The 22678-nt window shown below is 34.7% G+C and overlaps 1 protein-coding gene and 1 pseudogene across 1 annotated transcript; one reads left to right on the top strand and one right to left on the bottom strand.

Moving 5' to 3' along the window:
- The first annotated feature begins 11450 nt into the window (after positions 1 to 11450).
- Positions 11451 to 14382, top strand: LOC145099247 (cytochrome P450 81Q32-like). The gene is made up of 2 exons (XM_079036856.1): positions 11451 to 12365; positions 13308 to 14382. Exons 1-2 carry the CDS (start codon positions 11466 to 11468, stop codon positions 13923 to 13925), a joined length of 1518 nt encoding a protein of 505 aa, XP_078892982.1. The 5' UTR covers positions 11451 to 11465; the 3' UTR covers positions 13926 to 14382.
- Positions 14383 to 18055: 3673 nt separating this feature from the next.
- Positions 18056 to 18550, bottom strand: LOC145051566 (putative calcium-binding protein CML44 pseudogene; annotated as a pseudogene).
- Between the last annotated feature and the right edge of the window lie 4128 nt (positions 18551 to 22678).

The following is a 22678-nucleotide window of genomic DNA, read 5'->3' as shown; positions in this document are numbered from 1 at the left end:
TCTCTTCGACACATATCTAATCTCCAGAAAAAGCTGTACTTAGTTTAGGTTTGAATTTTCTTTCACTAAAAGGGATAGAAATTGGTTCTATTTTCCATTTTATTCTATCTACATCTTCTAGTTGTGCTTAGAATTTTGATTTTCAAGTTTTTGTGTTAATGTTTGTGTTTGAATATGTGTTAGTTGGTTTTCCGATCAGTAGGTTTTATGTTTAGATTTCTTTTCCATATCATTAATTTTGCAATTCATTGTATATATAGTTTTATGTTAAAATTTTTGTTTTCATGTTGTTAGTTGAATATATTATATATGGATGAGATTTGTGTTCCGTGTCGTGTTTTCATGACTGTGAAGGGATTTTTTTTTCTTTGGATATCGATGGTGGTGGTGGTTGGAAGACGAATGAGATAAGATGGGTTGAGACATTGAGTATGGTTTGACTATTATAATTAAATATAATATAAATTATAAATACATTAGAAAAGGGGAAATGATACTAAATGGTAAAAGAAATTATATAGATTGGGGACCAACACATAATAATTTAAAACAAGATGATCCATCTACGTCAAGAAAAAAAAGTTAGTAACTAAACTTGTTACTTTTGTAATGCACAAGGCCATCTATCTGAATAAGGATTAAATAATAGTTTTAATAGCATAAATTAAGACAAAGAAATTTTAAACGACTGATTAGTTGTTAGATGTTAAATTCGCCAAGTTAAACTAAGAAATAGTAAACCACATCCTTGGACGAGCATGTGGAATCCGTCTCAAGGTCTCATCAAATGAAGATAAATCTCGAAGTACTAACCAAATTACGAATGTGAAATGTTTAAATCTTGAACCTATTTAAGGAATTTCACATCTTATTTGATAGACTTCATAAGAAAAACCTATAGACTAATACTAATTTTTATTTATAATGATATCTTATAGACTTATACTAGTGACAATTAAAATAGTAGTAATTATTTAAATAATTATAATAAATATAAAACAGTGCATTAGACTCTCATTATTCATAACTCAACTCAACTATTAGACTCTCTGATTATTAAAAACTAATTTCTCTTTCTTTTATCTATACAACCTAACTAAATCCAAATTTTCAATCACATTAACAACCCATGCAAAAACTATTTTTTCATTTTATAAACAATCTCTACATTTTATTATCATCTACAGAAAACACTCATCCCCCTCATATTTTTCTTCTCTCTACATGGATTCAAATCAAAACACTTAAACACTCCGAACACCCCAAACACTCTAAATGTAACTGTTAATACATGCAATTGTTAATCTCCCCAATCCAACAATAACTTCTATTCACCACTTCCTACCCCTAATTTTCTACCAACAATAACCACAATAATTCAATCGACCCCAATTCAAAACCTTTCAACAACAACCTTCTTTTATACCTCAACATTTTCAACCATCTCAAATACCATTATCTCAATCTCAACCTATAAATCTCGACAATGACGACGATGGTGACGAACGGGTCCAAGAAACACAACAACCAACTCATCGAAGACAAAAAAAAAAAAAACAAAAACAAAAGATCCAAGAAAAAAAGTACTACCGCCTGGAGCGAAGACAAGGAGGAAGCTTTAGTAAAAGCTTGGATTTTCATATCGCAAGACGGAGATGTCGACAACTCGCAAACGGGTCAAAGTTTTTGGTATCATATTCTAGATCATTTTCACGCGTTATTAGGAAAGAAAATGGAGCGAACATACGATTCGATCAACACAAAATGGCGTGATTTACGAGTGGCTTCCATCAAATTCAATGGCATGTTTGACAAGCTTAAAAACATGCATAGAAGTGGTAGCAACGATTTCAATATTTTAGCAACCGCGCCTATGAATACAAAATTACCACCAATGGTAAACCGTTCGACCACCAAAAAGCGTGGGAAGTTGATTATATTTTATGGGTGACGAGTTTTTCCTTGGTTCGATTTCATCACCATTTTGGGAAGCTGTTTTTATTTATGGTTGTCATTTTCTTGGGTGTTGTTTCTTATTTTTTGTGTGCGTTTTCCCGACATGTGTATTTCGACTTCAAATACTTACGATGTCCTTTCGGCTACAAGTTACATGTTCTGGGGAAATTGGTGTAGCATTGGGCTCCAATTAAAGTTGAAGAATGAAATGGAGCAGGAAGTCATTATGTTTACCGGTTGATTGGCAACATACACATGCTAAAGGGTAAAAGTGGAAGTTGGTGGTAATTTTTTTTTGCACAGGATCTGTTTAGCTGAGTCATTTTTTTTCTTTTTGCAATGAACTTTTTAGCTGTGTCTTTTTCATTTTTCTTATCTGGGAACTAAGCAATCAATATTGTAGGTACCACTTGAAATCTCTTTCAGAATTGATTGTTTGGTTGTAGGAGGTTTAACGGAATGAAAAAAAGAATATAAAAAGGAACGAAAAAAAGGTAAAAAAAAAAAAAGTCTAAATGTATATGACGATTGGGAGGTAAGAGGTATGAAATCAAATGTGAGAAAAATCAATTGGAATTGGTATATAATCATTATTGCATAAAGCCTCTTTGATTTTGTAATATCTTGACTATATGTAATTTTTTACTCTTTGAAAGATACGTGTGTGGTTCAAAGTTATTTGCTTTAAAATAATTATGAATGTGAATAGGATTAGGCTTTATATATGTTGTAAAATGTAAAATAAAACCTTTTAGTTTTTGTTTTCCAATCGAACATGAGAGCCTTAAAAGATGCATTAAAGAAGCAAAATATGTCAAAAAAAAAGTATGAGACTCCATTGATGCTTCTTATGGTTTATGTTAAAGACGTATACTTATATTTTATTATTGACTTTAACCAGAATGGTAGAGGAGTTGTTAGATTGCAACATAAAATGAATCGCCTGTCTTAGTTTCTCATTCTCACAAATCACAAGTTAGAGTCATTGATTCATATTCAATCGGAAGTCCAATCGCCTCTGTTTCTCGGCTACTGACAGTATGTTTTGTTGTTCTTCGGTTTATTCTTCAAAAACTTTAATGCTTCGGTCCTTTAGATTAACTTTTACCAATATATAATTTACTTATCAGGTCCTAATGATCATTGCTAATTGTTGATTTGTTGTTAATTGTCGATTACTATAATCATGGTCCATGGATACTTTCCTTTTCGATTGATTCTCTTCGTCATTATTGGATACAAGGAAAAGGTGTGATTGAGGCTTACTTGGAGATAACTTAAACGTATTATATATGAATCATATATGTGTATATATCATGGTTTTCAAGGGTATATCAATGAGAGTGTTAAGTCTTTGCTCATGTATCTTATGTATAGAAGCATATAAAGGGCATAATTATGGTTGCAGTTGTATGTCTTTAAAATATAAATTTTGAATTTCGGTGAAGCCTCAAGGTGTTGATAATGCACTCCTTGATGGTCATTTCCATGAACTTTTTTTTTTCACCTTTTTTGATTTTTGATTTTATAAGTATGTTAAGTCAATAAGTTCCAGCAGGTAAACTTCAACTTTTGTTTTCTTATTCTATTTGGTTGGATTAAATGGGAGCAGGTAAACTTCAACTTTTGTTTTCTTATTCTATTTGGTTGGATTAAATGGGAACATCAACATTCCACTGTAGGGAACATGGCTTACAACAGGAACACCGCCATATATTTTCTCAGGGGCAAATGTCATATTAGCCCATTAAACTTGTCATTTTTGGTTTAAAAGGTCACTCAATTGTTTTTTTGTTACATAATGGTAATAAAGTCATGTATGACTATTTTAAAATGTCATCATCTTACCTGTTACCGGTATAAGAGGTATACTTGGTGCCACGACACAAAATGACGGTGCCATGTCATTAAATATAATGGCCACGTGTGTTACCTTTCGATTGCTATCTTTTAAATAAGCTGGTTTTCGATATTTCCTTCTCCACTTCCGTTGAACTCCTTCCTACTCCCGAAAAACCCTTGTTTCCAAGGTGTGTTCATCAACAAACATTTTTGCTACTCAGATGGTATTCATCATGTATTTGACGATATTGATTTTGCTGGTATGACTCACAAGGAGTTTATCGGTTTTCTTGAACGATTCACACAAGAGAAGTTTCAGAAAGTTTACTATTGTCAGTCGGATTTAGAAATCCCAGAAGGTTTAACATTGATTTCTAATGATCTTGAATATCAAGATTTTATAGACGTTGCGTATATGTGTGGAGTACAACTGCCTGTGTACATAGACCATTTTGGTACTCATCTGCAGGCATTTTGTGATGTAGCAAGTAAAGAAAAAGACATTAAAGACAATTGTTATGTCATGTCAAACATGTCAATAGAAATGGACAATGGTATTGACCTAACTCTAACTGAGTTCATGAGTCCACATAAGAGCAACATGGAAGGAGTAACGTATGATGGAATCAGTCAAGAAAATGCAAATGAGGATGCAACAAAAGTTGAAAGCCCATAGGATAATGAAGACAACAATGTCCCAGATGTGAAAGGTCAACCAAGGCTCAATGAAGACCTACCTTGGAAGAAGCAGTTGCCAATTCTAGGTATGAGGTTTACCAATCCTAAACAATTGAAATTCATGCTTTGTAATTATGTTGTAGCCAATGAGTTTCAATTGTATTATGAAAAAAATGATAGTAAAAGATTATTGGTTAAGTGTTGTGCTAGTGAATGCACATTTAGGCTATGGGCTTCATGGATGCGTGATGAGCAGTCATTCCAAATCAAGTCCCTTATTAATGAGCATAATTGTGCCAGGAATTTTAAGTTAGGGTTAATAGTTAATTACAGATGCATTGGTAGTCATTTCATAAGGGAAGTTCTTGAAAATGAGAAACTTAATGTGAGAATACTTAAAGAAGAAGTAAAAAATAAATTTGGCATTAAGGTTAGTATGGGACAGTGTAGAAGAGCAAGACAACATGCATTTTCTCTTGTTGAAGATACCATAATAGAAAATTATGCACAGTTGTGGTCCTATGGTGAGGAGATTAGAAGGTCTAATCCAGGGTCAACAGTTAAGATGTCTGTAAACTCTATGTCATATATATATATATATATATATATATATATATATATATGCATTGAAGCAGGGTTGGAGAAGTGGATGTAGATGGATTATAAACTTGGATGGTTGTTTTTTAAAAGGAATGTGTAGTGGTCAGCTGTTATGTGTTGTTGGGAGGGATGGAAACAATCATATATACCCAATAGCTTGGGGTGTGGTAGTTGTGGAAAATAAGGACAACTGGAAATGGTTTCTAGAAAGTTTGAAAGAAGACCTACATCTTGAATTCGGGTTTGGTTATGTGAATTATGCATGACTAAATATGATCATGTTCTAACTGTCCATATGATGTTAATACATGGGTTAATTGAGGCAGTGAAGGAGTTATTCCCAGACATATAACATAGGCAATGTGCCAGGCATGTTTTGTCTAACTTCAAGAAGAAATATCCCGGTGCTCATTATGAGAAGCTATTTTGGAAGGCAAGTAAGGCATCAACTAAGCCACTTTTCAATGTTGCAATGAAAGAGGTTCAAATGTTGAGCCCTGCTATATATGTGCATCTTATGGGAAGGAATCCAAGGTCATGGTCTAGAGCATTCTTTCAGGAAGGAAGGGGAAGTGATGCTGTTGAGAATGGCTTATTTGAGAGCTTCATTAATGTGCTCTTAGATGCAAGGAAGAAGCCCATCATCACTATGCTGGAGGACATAAGACTTTATGTGATGCATATGATGTGTAGTTTAAGATTAAAAGGTATTGGATGGGGTCGATTTGACGCATGTCCAAACATAAGACTTGCCATAAATGAATTGAAGAGCCACCAAAGGTTTGTTCAATTTATGACATTATTATATATTGATGATGTTTTTCCATACTAACTGTGTGTATGTTTTAGGTATTGGCAAGTGTTGCCTAGTGGCTTGAATACATTTGAGACAAGAAACTTAGGAGAGTCATATGGTGTCGATTTAGAAAAAAAAACATGTACATGTAGGGTATGGCAGCTGAATGGATATGGTTGTGTTCATTCAGTGACATCCATATGTATGTAAACAGGAATGTGGAGGCCTTTGTGGATCCTTTGAATCATGCAACTATATACATGAACACATATAAGTAGTCCATATGAAGCATGAATGGGAGTGCAATGTGGCCTCCAAAAAATTACATACCACCATTGCCACCACTTAAAAGGAAAATGCCAGGGAGACCGACTATCAAGAGGAAGAGGGACATTACAGAGGTCAGTGGATCACATAGAGTGTCAAAGGAAGGAAAAAAGATTGCATGTGGTGTTTGTAAGAAGGTAGGGCATAACAAGTCAACATGTGATGCAGTTTAAAGACCCCCACAGTTAAAGGTAAAAAGAAAGGCGGGTGAAGATGCAAGTGGAAGTGGTGTGAAGATGAGGAAGATAAAAGATGATGGAGGAAATGGTGCTACCAAGGGCAAGGGACAGGATGATGGAGCAAGTGGTGTTAAAAAGGAGAAGGCAAAGGATGAATGTGGAAGTGGTGTTACCAAGGGAAAGGGACAAGATGAGCATGCAAGTGTTGTTAAAGAGGGGAAGGGTGAATAAAAGCTTACAATCAAATTAAGGAAAAAATCAGAGAGGATACTAAAGAAAAAGTTGGCAAAAAAGATGCAAGGCAAAATTGGAGAAGGTGATACTTCAACCACACCAATGGAGTTGGATTAGATGTGTTTGTTTTCATGTTGTCATGGTTATGTTAAGATGTGAATGTGTATGTTTCAAAAACAATTTCAAGAAATTAAACCATGTACTTTGAATGTTGACAATTACAAGGTCTCAAAATAGCCTTGTACTTTTAAATACGATTGTACTTTGTTTTTATGTTCTTTACCATGTTTCATTTGTACTTTTTTTGTTGTCAATTGTGCACCTAAGAATTCAACTAAATTAGCATAGTACTTTCACATTTTAACATGAACTATCTTTTAAAATGAACATAAAACATTCAACACATTTCATCTTATTTGAAATGCATTAAAATTGTTTTGAAAAACATCGAAAAAGTAGGGCCCAATATATAATATGAAAACTTTTCATTAACATTACAAACCATTTTTTGGGTACACTAATTGATTCGTGAACAATAATCAGGGTAATCGGCTAATCAATACCCCCCAAAACACCATTACATGGCTAACCATACAAAATCAATAAAACCCCCAAATTAAGTCATCATAAACACGTAAATTAACCAACAATACATATACTAAACCCACTAACACCATTACCACCGAAATCAAGAAAAACCTAACTAACGTTAATATTTAATAAGACATCCACAAAATGATTTCGGTGGTCCATGAACCCACACTAATTTGAGGATCGATAAACCCAACTCAAAACAACACCCACTATAAGAATCAAAATCCACACACTGACATTGAACCTCTTCTGCATCACTGCTATATGCTCCTTAACTTCGGCGAGCTCCACTGTAACAACGCAAATTTTCAAATAAATTTTTCATTTAAAATAAAGTGATTTTACTCAACCAATAACATTTATTCCATGTTTCACATCAAATACATATATAAAAATCACCAAGATCTCGGATAGCAGCAGTGTGTATGCATCATGCCGGCGCCTTCCCACGATCCTCGCTAGTACCTGAAACACATACATAACAACTTGTAAGCATAAATGCTTAGTGAGTTCCCCAGTATACGACTTACACATATACGCCTTTCCAGGCCCTGACCTTCCGGTCCACAATACATTGCCTTCCGGCCCGTAACATAATCGCCTTCCGGCCCGTAACATATTGCCTTCCGGCCCGTAACATATTGCCTTCCGGCCCATAACATATTGCCTTCCGGCCCATAACATTTACGACACATAATACATTTAATCTAGCACACATAGCACATATATCATACATCATACCTGACCTTTCTATCACATAACATATCGCCTTCCGGCCCGTATAAACATACATATCATGCATAGCAACTACCTTTCTATTTATAGCATAAATAACACATATCATATTCGACCTTCCGGTCTCACAGTCAAACCCTTCCGGGTGTAGTATAGTGAGAAGACTCACCTCGTGGTAATGAAAACTATCAACTCTTGAAACCACTCGTACTCGATCCGCCGATCCGCAGACTCCCTATAATACCATATACCCTTATTAATACTCTTATCATCCAAGACACTGACCCTAAGAAATTACATGCAGGTCAACTCTGGTCAACGGTCAACTTGACCGGACTCGTCGAGTGCAAGGGCGACTCGACGAGTCTAGACGTCCTCCCCAACTTTCCCTGTTGTTCCCTTTCTACTCGTCGAGTATCCCCCTTGACTCGACGAGATCCACGTGGAAGAATCGCGGGGCCACCCCGACTCCACTCGCCGAGTCTGAAGAACAACTCGACGAGTCCCAGTCAATCTTCAAGCCACTCGCCGAGTCTGTAGAACAACTCGGCGAGTCCCAGTCAATCTTCAAGCCACTCGCCGAGTCCGTTCATTGGACTCGACGAGTCCATGCCATGCAGTCGATCAAACTGCTTCCTGAAATACGTATGGTCCCGAAATGCACAATCATGGGACCTTCTGGACCTCTAAACATCCTATTACTGGGTTACAAACGTTTGGATAACAATATAATAATCCATCTAATCACCAAATGGGTTTCATAAACCCTAAATTCGTGCACACATCAATATAGTAGAAATGATCCGAAATATTACCTGAATAACACCCTCTCTGTGTCCCCAAACCTCAGAACTCGATCCCCTTGATATTCCTTTGGCCAAAACTCTTCTTCTTCTTGCCTAACAAATTCTTCAAGGTCCCAATAGCCTTCACTCCTGCTCTAGAAGTCCACAGACGCTTAGGGTTCTTCTCAATCGGCCAAAAGACGGACAATGACGGCATATGGGACGTTATATACGATCCAAAACCAAACGGCTAGGGTTTCTGCTGAACAGCGTAGACTCGCCGAGTCCATATCTGGACTCGTCGAGTCCAGTCGCGAACCCGCGACCAAGTCTGGGGCCCTACTCGGCGAGTCTGGCTCCAACTCGCCGAGTCCCTTCCTAAAATGCCCCAAAATAATATTAAAGCAATACCTGAAATTCCGGGCTGTTACATCCACGGTGAAGTCATTTCTCAGGTTTTCCATTTCGACCTGCATCTCCATAGCTAACAGCTCGTTATCAGTGGGTATGTCTATGTTCGATGCGTGTAATCCTCCGTATGAATAGCTACCTACTGAAGCCATGATCGTTGGTAGGGATGAAATTTATAAAGGGGGGAGGAAGATAAATGGTATACAATTGATGCTCTGTAAGGGTAAGAAACTGAGTATGTTTAACCTAAAAGGAGAATACGATCTTATATAAGGGGACCACAGGCCAGGTAATAACCCTTGCTCCCTTAGGGTTGTACAGTTCATGACATGTAAGCCTCCAATTGGACTGTGGTGTCCTATGTGTAAGTCCACATCACCGCTAACCTAATGTAAAGGGTTAAAGGATATTTTAAAACGGTCATACATGACTTTATTACCATTATGTAACAAAAAACAATTGAGTGACCTTTTAAACCAAAAATGACAAATTTAATGGGCTAATATGACATTTTCCCATTTTCTCAGTTGTTAATAGTTTCATTGTGTAACAGAGTAAGTTAGATGTTTTCTCTTACAAGTCCTTTAAAGTACAATGCTCTAAATAGAATAAACATTTCAAAGTATAATGCCCCAATTAGAAAAAAACAAGAGTACAATGTTGTTGTAATAGAAAATGAAACAATGAATGTTGTATATTCTATTAACGTTTGTTTATGTTGTGACAGGTTTCTGGTAAGTTTACTATCAAATCTGTTAAAAGTGAAGGGGGGGGGGGGGTTGTACTTTTGTTGAAGATGAACAAAGTGTAGGAACAAAACTAATCAAAGAACAAGCCACAATGGTAGAGGAAGTTGGCAGATGGTTTCCCTAGGGAGACAAGTGATTCTTGGTAACTTCTTTCTTGCTTTTATGAATTTTATAAATAACACATTAGTTGGATAAGAAATAAATACGTAGATTTTGTGATTTTTTTATAGTCAGTACTAGCAGGAGTAAAAATAACACCAACAAAATACTAATAATGAAGCATAACAATCCCAAAAAACAATTAGGGACAATTTGGTTAAAATACAACATGCACCAATCATGTGACCTTCACATCTACAAACAACCAAATATGTAATTGGTAATCAAATATATGAGATCCTTTGAGATTTTAGGGGTAAATATGTAAATTTCTGAAGTTCCAAATGTTTTATGCAGACAAGGAAATCATCCCCGAAGGTGAAATTTTGGAAGAAAGTGCACATGTAAAAAATTATCATCATACATCAATTCCTTTGAGGTATATATTGTATTTTGTTTATTACAACATCTCAATTTCATTTTTTATTACAACAAACATGGTGTGATTCTACCATGTAAAGTTTCTTTAAATTCTATTTGTTAATAGCTAGATATAAAATAGATTTCAATAATTTATGATTATAACCAAAATAATTATCATTTTGGTATTAATCATTTATAACTATAACCAAAATACACCATTTTGGGTTTAATCGTTTATGAATATAATCAAAATATATATCATTTTGGTTTTGATCATTTATTATTATAATAAAAATGTGTCTAATATACATCACTATTACAAATGTATTGGATGATAATTTTATGTATTAAATTTAAAAGGTACATTGCTAAAAAGATAGACATCTTGAAAAAATATTGCATAAATAGATTGTTAGGGCTTAAAGAAATTGTGTCAAACTTCTACACATGTTAATATCGTATACATTTTAAAAGCATAAATATTTGTATTGTGTTTATGATTTAGTTGCAGAAAAGGCGATTATTACAAATTTGCAGAGTTCAAATCTAGTAATGATAAGAAATGGATAGTTGATCATTTTTTGAACTTTGAAGGCTTATCGACTAATTAATCTTCTTATGTTTTCTTAATGGTTAAATTTGTTGAAACAAAACTTATGCACGATGCTTGGACGGAAATGGTATGAAATCATACTTTATAAAGGAATACTCTCCAACCGAATCTTCTCTGGTTATTAATAAAAAATAGGCCAAATGATGTTTGCATCGAGTACCGGTCGTAGTTTTTGGAGGACTTTTGTTTATTTTAATATTTATATATCAACCAACCCATTCATTTATTCCATGAATGGGGATGGTCTTGATACTTGACTTTGAACTATGAGAACACGAACAATCATATATTCATATGAAATACACAACTTTGTATTAAATTTGGATTTAATTTATATTGTAAAAGTCAAACATAACAGCCTCTTCGTCGGCCAAGATTTCAGTATAAATATGTTGCAACCTCTGGATCATATCAATATATACAGCAAAAAATACATCCATACTTATGGAGACATTTTATATAATTTTTTCCATCATTGCCATTATATGGATTAGCAAAGCTACCTTAGGAAAAACCAGAAATTTATTACCACCAATGCCCTTCCCATGCTTACCCATATTGGGGCATCTTTACCTAGTTAGAAGCCCTCTCTACCGAGCCTTAGGTAAACTCTCCGCCCGTCATGGTCCGATGCTCATGCTTCAGTTCGGCACCCGTCGGGCTTTCTTAGTTTCTTCCCCGGAGGCGGTGGAGGAATGCCTCACCACCAACGACCTTGCTTTTGCCAACCGACCCCTTCTGCTTGCCGGAAAACACCTTGGGTATGACTACACCACCCTTGCTTGGTCAAGCTATGGTAGTCACTGGCGTAACCTCCGCCGTATCGCCTCCCTTGAGCTTTTGTCAGCTCACCGGCTGCAAACCCTTAACGAGATTCGTGCGGAGGAGGTGCGGCTCATGGCTAAGAAGGTGTACCAGAAGGCGGTTAGGGATGGAACGGTGGAGATGAAGTCGGTGTTTTTTGAGCTTATGTTGAATGTGATGATGATGATGATTGCAGGGAAGAGGTATTATGGTGATTCGGTGGCAGACGTGGAGGAGGGACGGCGATTTAAGGAGATTGTGATGGAGACGTTTGTGGTGATGGAGACGACGAATGTGTCGGACTATTTGCCGTGGTGGAAGTGGGTGGGAGGGAGACGGTTGGAGAAGAAAATGGTGGCTTTAAAGGAAAAGAGAAATGGGTTTATGCAAGGTTTGTTAGAAGAGCTGAGAAGAAAAATGGCGGTGGTGGCGGAGGGTGGTAGATCGGAAGAGAAGAAGAGTTTGATTGAAGTTCTCTTGATTTTGCAAGAAACAGAACCTGAAAATTACAAGGATGAAGTCATTAAAGGATTAATGCAGGTATATCTTATTATTATATTTATATTTATATTACTATTATTGTTATTGTTATTGCGTCAGATTAATGAACACACAATCATACGTGTTTTAATTAATATCAAAGCAAGAGAGTTGTTTAAAAGGAAATCTAAATAGAATGATATAAATACGCAATACGTGATTTTAGGTATACAACTTGTAAAGGCGAATAAATACTTCATTAATTAAACAAAAAGGTGTGAGTTGTTATAAAACTAATCGATCTAGTTTATTAAGAAATTTATAAATCTCTTACAAAAACAGTTAGTAAAAAAATTTACATTTTTATCTTTTAAAAAGTTTTCATTTTAATACTTGCAATTACTTAGCAATTATAATATCTAGTCATATATATTTTAATAAATAATCAAATATTCTGATTAATAAAAAAATTTAAAAATAATAAATTACAAAATAAAAGGTATAATCATACTATTACCACTTCATCAATTAACCGGCCACCTGAAACTTTAACTTTTGGTTATTAAACTCTTGCAAATTGAATCTTATTATAGGTATGTAATTAATGCTATTGCCATTGTCAACCGATTGTGTCGATAAATTACGTATTTCAAAAAGAAACCGAAAATTAATAAAGCTAGTTTAATTAGTAAAAATGATAAAGTACTGATAAATTAATATACATTACTCTTTCTTTAGTCTTTTCTATATGTTATCGTATAGGCCTATATAATTGTTTTGTTTTTAACAGCTGGAGTATATAACTGTTCTTTTTTAATTTTCTGAATCGATGAAATACTAAACTGTAATCCTCTAAGTCAATGCATGCATACGTAGCCCTTTGATCATATATATCGTCTTGGGAATACAAAAGCGATCAAGAACAAACAATATACTATTACTTACGTAAACTTGTGTTACAACTTACGTAAACTTTATCGATTTTCTGTGTATTTAAATTAGGTACTACTGTCAGCAGGAACCGATACCTCGAGTGGAGCAATGGAATGGATGCTATCGCTTTTGTTAAACAACCCCGAAACCCTAAAGAAAGCTCAGGCTGAGATCGACAAATGCGTTGGGGAAGATCGTCTTGTTAACGAATCAGACATATCAAACCTTCCTTATCTTCGTTGCATTATGAACGAAACCATGCGAATGTACCCACCTGGTCCACTCGTGTTCCATGAATCTGCAACGGATTGTACAGTCGGTGGGTATCACATCCCAAGTGGTACAATGTTGTTGATGAACTTGTGGGCGATGCAAAACGACCCAAAGAACTGGGAAAACCCTAAGAAGTTTAAACCAGAGAGATTTGAAGGGTTAGAAGGTTCGAAAGATGGGTATAAGCTAATGCCCTTTGGGTCTGGAAGGAGGAGGTGTCCAGCAGAAAACTTGGCATTACGTATGGTGGGATTGGCATTGGGTACGCTTATTCAGTGCTTTGATTGGGAAAGAACGAGCAATGAGATGATCGACATGACAGAAGGAAAGGGGTTGACCATGCCAAAAGCTAAACCCTTGGTGGCAAAGTGTCAGCCTCGTGAAAAGATGGCAAAACTGCTATCTCAGATTTGAAGAAAATAACAATTATTGATCAATGCACATTCTAGTGGAATTCTTTGATGGGTTAATCGTTTATTTATCGGGTACGGGTGTGGATCACAGTTCGGTAGTTAAGGGTCCCGGGTCAATTTTCTGATGAAGTTTACGTTAGCATATCCACATATAATAAACAAGCAAAATAAGAAAGTTTAACATGTTCATAATCATAAGGGAGACCGATTCTTGTGGGGTTTCATGCCATATCTTCTTGACTTTAGGAGTAAGTTTGGAAACGTGATATATTTTCTGAGTTAGTAGTAACTTTTTAATTAATTAAGCTGGAACTTGTTTTCGTTGAATATAACAATTTTTTTTTCAATTTCCTTTTATCTTCTGCAAGCTTCATTTCACATACATAAGTGAGTGTGTAGTGTGGTGCCTGAACCATCATTCTTTTGCAACCTTATAAGATTCAATATCATATTATACATACTGATCTGCCTACGTACATGAATACATGATTAAATTGATAAAAAGGACTAGATAGTATTTGATACATCGGTTGTACACTTGTACTATATGATCAACAATGGATGTTTTTTTTAACGAGAGTGTCTTATTTATTGGTACTAATAAGTTTTTAGAAAAAGACTTTTAGTATACTGTTTGATTTTTCTAAAAAATCATTTCTGACCACTTATTGTTGCGCCGCGCAGCATTTGACCCTTCGCAACTATTTGTTTTTCAGAAGACTTCTGACTTATAAATTGTTGGTGTGTGCTGTGTGACGCAACACTTGACCCTTTGCTTCAAACCTCTTTACACCTTACTTTAACTTATTGCAACAGTATGCAGATGTTAAAAAACAAACAAACTTTTTATTACATGTTGAAGCCGTTTGGTTCTCCTCTTCTGCTACAGAGGGTTGTAGAAGTGGTCCGCAAACTTCATGCATTTTCGTTTCGAAAAAACAAACGACACCCAACTCTAGGTTATATCTTCGAAGAGCGAGCCTCTAAAGGAATGTGTTATCTTGGACTTTTGTTATTTATTTATTTACTATATGCATTCATTTCAAGACTATGTTCATCAAAGGTGGGTCACTTGACCCGCTTATTCTTTTTATTTTTATAGATGATTATATAACCTTAAATATTTTAACAAAACCACCTTAATGTTTTTGGCAAATTTTTTTTTTAAAAATCAAGATTTCCAAAATTCATCTTTGATTGTTTTTTATTTTCTATCGGTTTCATTTAAATAATGAACCATGTGTTTTATATTTTAAACTCGCTACTGATTCATTTTAGTATTAGTTTTAGCATATTTTATATTTTTTCTACATTTCAATCATAACAATTTTATTTTGGACATTTTCACTTGTTTAATTTAAATATTTGGATTTCTTAATGTTTAGGACGACTTTCAGTGTTTCGGTCCACAAATTCAACCACCCATGAAGTTTCGATTTTCAGCCTAGTTGTCATTGTTTAATATAACGTAGCCCATCAGCTGCCACATTTTAGCCCAAGAAAGTGACATGCTGACGTACAACCCATTTAGTGATTAAATACAGTTAAAAGAGACAATTTTAGCAATCCACTATGTGTGCTGTTTAGCTGCCAAATCTATGAATCATAACACACATCATTCAAAAAAAAAAAAAAACCGCACAGTTCGATGGGTTACCGGATAGCCATCAAAAGACTCACATTACAAGCTTCTTTGGCCATGGTAACTTCACATTAACAACGGTAATTTCACATTATTATTAACAAACACAATTTCTCAAAAAATGACGAAACAATGGTCAAAAAGTAAATTTCACAGGGGTTCCACAATCTCGCAATGGAACCAAATTTCATAGTGGGGTCCACAGTGGGCGTATTTCATAGTGTGGACTGTGAAACCTTAAGGCTAACCGATATGGGGGCATTTTACGCGTCTTGGGCTAAGGTGGCATGCCTCCCCACGCATGAATACCGCCCCCAAGTCCGGTGGGGTGTGCGTGATGTGGCTCCGGAGACGAGACGAAACGACGAATCACAAACCTTCTTTTTGCAACGGCTGGATTTTGGTGGTGAACGGTCATTTGACCGTTTAACAATTAAAAAACATATATTTTTTAAAATTTAAACAATCTCAACTTCACCTATAAATTACCTACTATTTTCTTTACAGTTTACGTTTCAAAAAACAATCTCTACATTTTATTACCATCTACAAAATACACTCATCTCTTACATATTTTTTCTCTCTACATGGATTCAAATCAAAACACCTCAAACACTCAAAATGTAAATGTTAATTCCATGCAATTGTTAACCTCTACAATCCAACAACAGTTTCTATTCACCACTTCATACCCTTCAAACTTCTACCAACAACAACCACAACAATTCAATCAACCCTAATTCCAAACCTTTCAACAACAACCTTCTTAACAATTTCAACAACCTTCTTTTATATCTCAACAATTTCAACCATCTCAAGTCTCATTATCTCAATCTCGACAATGACAACGACTATGAACGGGTCCAAGAAACACAACAACCAACTCGTCGAAGGCAAAAAAAAAAAAAAAAAAAAAAAAAAAAAAAAAAAAAAGATCCAAGAAAAAAGAACTACCACATGGAACGAAGACAAGGAGGAAACTTTAGCGAAAGCTTGAATTTTCATATCGCAAGACGCGGATGTCGGCAACTCGCAAACGGGTCAAAGTTTTTGGTGTCGTATTCTAGATCATTTCCACGCGTTATTAGGAAAGAAAATGGAGCGGACATACGACTCGATCAACGCAAAATGGCGTGATTTACGAGCGGTTTGCACCAAACTCAATGACATATTTGACAAGCTTAAAAACATGCATAGAAGTGGTAGCAACGATTTCAACATTTTAGCAACCGCGACATACGAATACAAAATTACCACCAATGGTAAACTGTTCGGCCACCAAAAAGCGTGAGAAGTTTGTCGTAACAGTCCAAAATGGGTTCTATATCCGGAAATAGCACATTCGGGATCTACCACCGGTTCCAACAAAAAGGGCAAGAACATCTGAGTCGGACGTAGGTTTTGGACTCTACCTCAATGATGACTTCGACGCCACCGAGGGGGAGGGCCCACCGGACGTCCAACTTCGTCGACCACCGAGAAGGGACAAAGCGAGAAAGGGAGCGTCTTCAAGCGGAAAAGCACCGGCAACTAGCGACGACGAGCTTGCGACATCCATAGATAAAACTCTAGTTTTCTTGAAAAAAATACGAATCATAGGAGGAAGATCGTCGCCAAAAAATAGCTCTTACTGATCTTCAAATCATAAACACAAAGCCCTAGCCGAATATCGACCCGGAAAATCTTGCGACATTTTTTAAAATTCAACAACAAGTCCGGGACAAATATGAAATTTAGGTTATAATATTTATGGTTGTAAGTAATTTAGGATTTTTATTTTTTATGTTTTTTTTTAAGAAATTTGGATTTTAATTTGTGTTTTTTATATTAACGCAATATGTTTTTAATTTTAATGTAATGTGTGTTTTTTTATTAAAATTTTGGTTTTTATTTAAATTATGGTTTGTATTTTGTTTTTTATTTAATTTAATGTTAAAAAATAATTTAAAAAAAAAAAAAAAAAAAAGAATTTGTGTAGTGGTAACCATTTCCAATATTTAGTGGGTTGGTAGTTGGTTGGTGGTGAAACTGACGTGGCGCATAGGTGGTAACATTTTTTCGATGGATTAGGTGTGACTATTCCCCAAAACCTAAAGAGGGGCATAAAAATATGCATTTCGGGTTGGCCACACAATTTTGCGTTGGCCTCGTGCAAAAAGTGTGGCTTGTGGTTATTTTGAGGAACAATGGAAATTTTGGGTTATTTCGTGGCAAATCATTGGAGAAGGTGGCTAGTTTAGTCATTTTTTTAAGATCGTTGACAGGAAAAAAAAAATATAGACAATGTCCTTTATTGGATTTGAACCGAAGACTTATATTTAGTGGCATTAACTCTACATTGATGAAAGTACAATACGAATTTGTTTATAGAAATTTGAGAGTAACAACATAATCTTATTAGAATCCAACTATAAATATCTAGAACACAGATATATACCCTATTAGCATCACAGAATAAAGTTGTAACCATCGGATTAAAAAAAATCAAATTAGGTACCAGTCGGGTCAAATGACTTTGGCAATAACAACATATTTTTAAACTCCTCAAAATCAAGCACTCCGTCATTATTTGTATCATAAAATTCAATCATGCTCCTACAACTCCTCTGGCCAGAATCATCATTCCATAGCCCTAATCTTGACAAGGTGCTTTGTAGCTCTTCGCTTGAGATGAATCCATCATCATTCATGTCGAACACTTTAAAAGCTTTCAAGATATCACCCTCCATCATCTCTTGCTCCACCTCTTTTGATCTATGATGGCCATCAATTGGGTTATGCTTGTTAAAAACATCATAAAACACCCAAAAGTCCATGAGGTCAAGACCTGTATTACCAACTAGGGTTTTGAGCTCGTCTAAGCTTATTTGAACTCCGGTTTTATCGAGAAGCCCTTTAAGCTCCTCGATGCTCACTAGGCCATCTTCATTCGTGTCAAGAATCTTGAAAAGCTGGTGCAATTCGTGGCAATTGATTGGAGACATTGTTTTGGAAAAAAGATGTTATGCAAAGAAAATTTATCAAAATGATAATTTTCTATGGGTATAAATAGCAGTGAATGAGACTAAGTAATCATGGTATATGACTTTTAAGATAATCTAAAAAGGGAAATTTTAAAATACGGTCAACTATAGGAGGAGGAGGATATGAGCAACTTGACAACGAGGACATTGTCATCTTAATCATTATTTATAATTTATACTTGCAATTATGTCTTTAAATTATTTTGAACAAATTTTAACTATTTGAACGAGCTCTCATTGATATTCTGAATATACGTAGTTTTTTCCTAGCCTAACATTCCATTAGAGATTAATGCTTTCGATAGATTAATCTTTTAATCAACAGTGATTTGGACAAGAGGGAATAAGTACCACTTGCTTCAAAGTCATATTAAATGACTTGTGTGGATGGAAGATGTCAAGATGATGAGGAATTTACGAGAAGTTTCATGGAAGGAGAAAGAAGGATTTCGGGCAATAATGTGTTGAATAATGCATATGTTAATATAAATTACGACTTACACAATATATTTTCTGTATAATAGCAAAATATATAATTTTGTTGTATTCAGATAATATTTTTGTAATAAAAATCATCGTATTTTATATTTTATGGAAGAAAATCTGTATCATACAACATTAAAATTAAACAAAATGTTATTTTATGAAAAAAGTGACCCGTCACAAAAATTAATTAATATCATCTAGTGAAAACAAAACTATAATCGACTTGATGATTGTCATTAAATCAACGCAAATTTTTATTTTGTTGATACTATTCTGGTTGTGAAGCAAAACACGAGGGGAAACAAAGACCACGGATTTGGTTGGATGTAATTAAGTCGTCATGCAAACGCATGGGCCCATTGTTTGTTAGAGTCAACAATTAAAATAATAAGTTTATGTAAACTAGGTTAAAACCCGTGGGAACTACGGAAAAAAAAATATATTATTGATAATTTAAAATGGTAATAAAAAATCAAAAATTTACAAAATTTTATTAAATTACAACGATATAAGCCTTATATATATTTTTATAATGATTAGTTAAACTTAATATATAGTATTATTTTGAATAGTGTCTTTTGAATATCTGATATACATTCCGTATGTATTGAATTTTAATAAAATTTTGATTTGGTACAATGCAATATAAGTTTGAATAAAATATAAAAAACACAATCAATCATGAAAATGATATTTTTATACAAAAAAATAAATATAACGGTAGTGTAATAAACATAAATAAATAGAACACAATAAATTACAAAATCAAGCAACATTAAAATTTTAAAAAGGCATAATATTAATCATTTATTTGCAAGCAGTTATTTTAGAAGATACGTAGATGTTTTATTTATTTATTTCTTTTTTTAAGTTAGTTTTGTTAATAACCCATTAAATGGTTTAAATAATAAAGTATCAATCCAAAATAAATATATAGTAAACATTCTTAAAATAGAAAATCAACTCTAAGATCCAACAAAGAGCACACATTTTGTCTTGATTAACTTCCATTTTCTTTCTCTTTGATTCCATCTGTTTACTACAAAAATCTTTCTAATCAGAAAAATTAACATAAAAAAATATAAAATTTGCTGCTATAATAGCCGCACAAGTACATAACTATTCACTTACCACAAAATTACTTTCATTTCTTGCATTCAACCCTTACACAAACCTAGGAAACAACATTGTACTTTCTTGCATTTGACCTTTTCAAAATTATATTGCATTTTCATTACTTTGAACATTTTACCATTATTAATCTAATTAAAGAAATAACATTATACTTTCGTTCCATTGATAACTTTAGCATCCTACTTCAGTTTTTGTCACACCAACTCTAGTGCTTATAAAATACCAATTATACCCTTCATTTTTCGAATTAAGTTGGCAAAGGAAAGAGACCAACCCCATCAACTCCTTAACTGTGAATATAACACTTTCCAATAGAATTTTTCAAAAAAAGACCAAAAAGCCCTTTCTTAGTAAACCAATCCAACCACCTGTAAAATTGCCATTTTTTGACATAAATTAAAAATCAAACATTTACTCCTAAAGCCCTTCAACACTTTATCAAAAAATTTGTAAGTATTCCTTTCCACCAAATCTAGTATTTGTAAAATACCACATATAACCTTCCATATTCAACGTTTTTTTATAGTGAAACTGATCAGGAGGCATTCATCAAGTTCCTTTTTTTCCCTTTTTATATCCATAAGCCACACACTTGGATTTCATTAATGCTTAACTATTAATTCACACTTTTTATCAACCAAAGTCATTATTGGCAGAAAGGTTGACTGCAAGCTTGTTCTTGAAGGTATCAAAAGGACCTTCAACTATCATCTTCACATCATAGTTTCCATCACAGTATCATGATCTGTAGCATAATGGTTCAACCAATAACATCAAAAATTGAAGTATTAACTCACAAGAACATGTAAATGCTCATGTTTAAAGGGGCTCTCTTTTCCATAACTTTTTTATTAAGATAAAAAACTAAAATAAAATTGCAAGACTAAACTATCATGGTATTCTAGGTTAAAAAGAAACACCAAAGGAGACAAATATAACATTATGTGATACCATACACATCAAAGTTTTTCATTTAGGCAAATCATCGAACAATTGTCCTGCATTATGAAATATAACTATAACTTACAAACAAAGAGGGATGATGCTATCTTGCAAATAGTCGATCCTACAGATTAAAACTCCCGATTCATCAAATAAAGCCTAAGTCTAATCGAAAGAAAAACGGTTCAATAAACCTGAAATCGGGTGGAACCAATCGAGGCTTAGCATATTGATTGACCAAACCGGATTTACAAGAACATAAAACAAAAATCAAAACAAAAACGTCAAATAAATATGCCATAATGGAACATGAATCAGGAAAAATCAAAGATGAACATCTTTCTTTAAAAAAAAAAAAAAAACACAGAATCGTATCATTTTACCTTTCACGTCATTTCTCTTAATCTCAAGTTCAATATATAGTGTAGAATATTTTCAAGCGAGATAAGCATCGGAGAGAGGGTAACTGTAAGTAGAGGATGTGATATCGTGGATCAGGGGAAAAAAAAAGAGACGGTTGTCGATTGTACCCAGATTTGGGGATGGTACGAGTTTCATATTTCAAAATTTGAATATCCTATCAATGTTAGGATTTAGGAAGCGAGATTTTAGAAGAAAGAAGAGTAATTTTAGACAAAACTACAAATTTGGTCCTTGTGGTTTGCAAAAATCTTTGGATAGGGTCCAAAAAGTTTCCGACTTGCACCGAAGGTCCAAAATCAAGGTTTTTCATTGTTTTTGGTCCAAAAAAACTTGAAAAGTCGATTTTACCCTTTTCCATTTCTTTTTTCTATTTTCTTTATTTAGTTTGGTATTTAAATAATTAAAAAAAATAAAAAATAAAATCTTACCCAACACACACACTCTCTCTCTCTCTCTCTCTCTCTCTTAACTGAAGAAGTTCCCATCTCGTCTCCATTGGGAATTATATTAAAAGGGAATGTTGTAGCAGGGGGTTATTTTGACAATTCATCAAGTTGAAAAGGATTTAGGGCTTTTTCCCTCGTCACTTTGACTGATCGGGCAAAAGAGAGACGGATACGAAGTTGCGAACGAAGCAGACGAACGAATAAAAGGGAAGCATGATGGCTCGTAGGGCGCGATTATTCGTTGATCGATCGTGAGAAGGATTGTCTCCTGGGTCGACGAGACCGAAGAACGAAGATGTGAAGAAGCAGCGAAGCTTCGATCGTTCTCATCCGGTTGTGAGGTGCGAAGGAAGGAGGGTCAGAGGAGGGAGGTCTTTGATTGAAGAGAAAGAAAGCGAGGGGTGAGGCCAGAAGATGGGTTCGGTGTGGCCAAGAGGCTGCGAAGGGACGGAGGTCTTCGATAGGGCGAGACAAGCAGCAATGGTAATGACTTTGGTTGTTCGATGTCCAACAGGAGGTATGCGAGGGCCTTTTTGCTCCGTTAATTCCTTGCTTCATCTTCTTTTTGATTTGGTAGGAACAATGAAAAGGTGAAGGGAGAACGAAGGGGGTTTGTAGCTCCCTTGCTCACCGGGAACGCACAAGAAAACACCTCCGA

The sequence above is a fragment of the Lactuca serriola genome, chromosome 1 (genome assembly GCF_051521515.1).
Source record: "Lactuca serriola cultivar US96UC23 chromosome 1, Lser_US96UC23_V15, whole genome shotgun sequence".
Taxonomy (NCBI): Eukaryota; Viridiplantae; Streptophyta; class Magnoliopsida; order Asterales; family Asteraceae; genus Lactuca; species Lactuca serriola.
Note: the sequence above shows the minus strand (reverse complement) of the source record. Positions and strands in the feature narration are given on the sequence as shown.

What these genes read in the sequence shown, in the direction of transcription:
- LOC145099247 (XM_079036856.1), top strand. Translation starts at nt 11,466, where the DNA reads ATGGAGACATTTTATATAATTTTTTCCATCATTGCCATTATATGGATT. An exon ending in TCATTAAAGGATTAATGCAG is followed by an intron (nt 12,366 to 13,307) that starts GTATATCTTATT and finishes TATTTAAATTAG; the next exon opens with GTACTACTGTCAGCAGGAAC.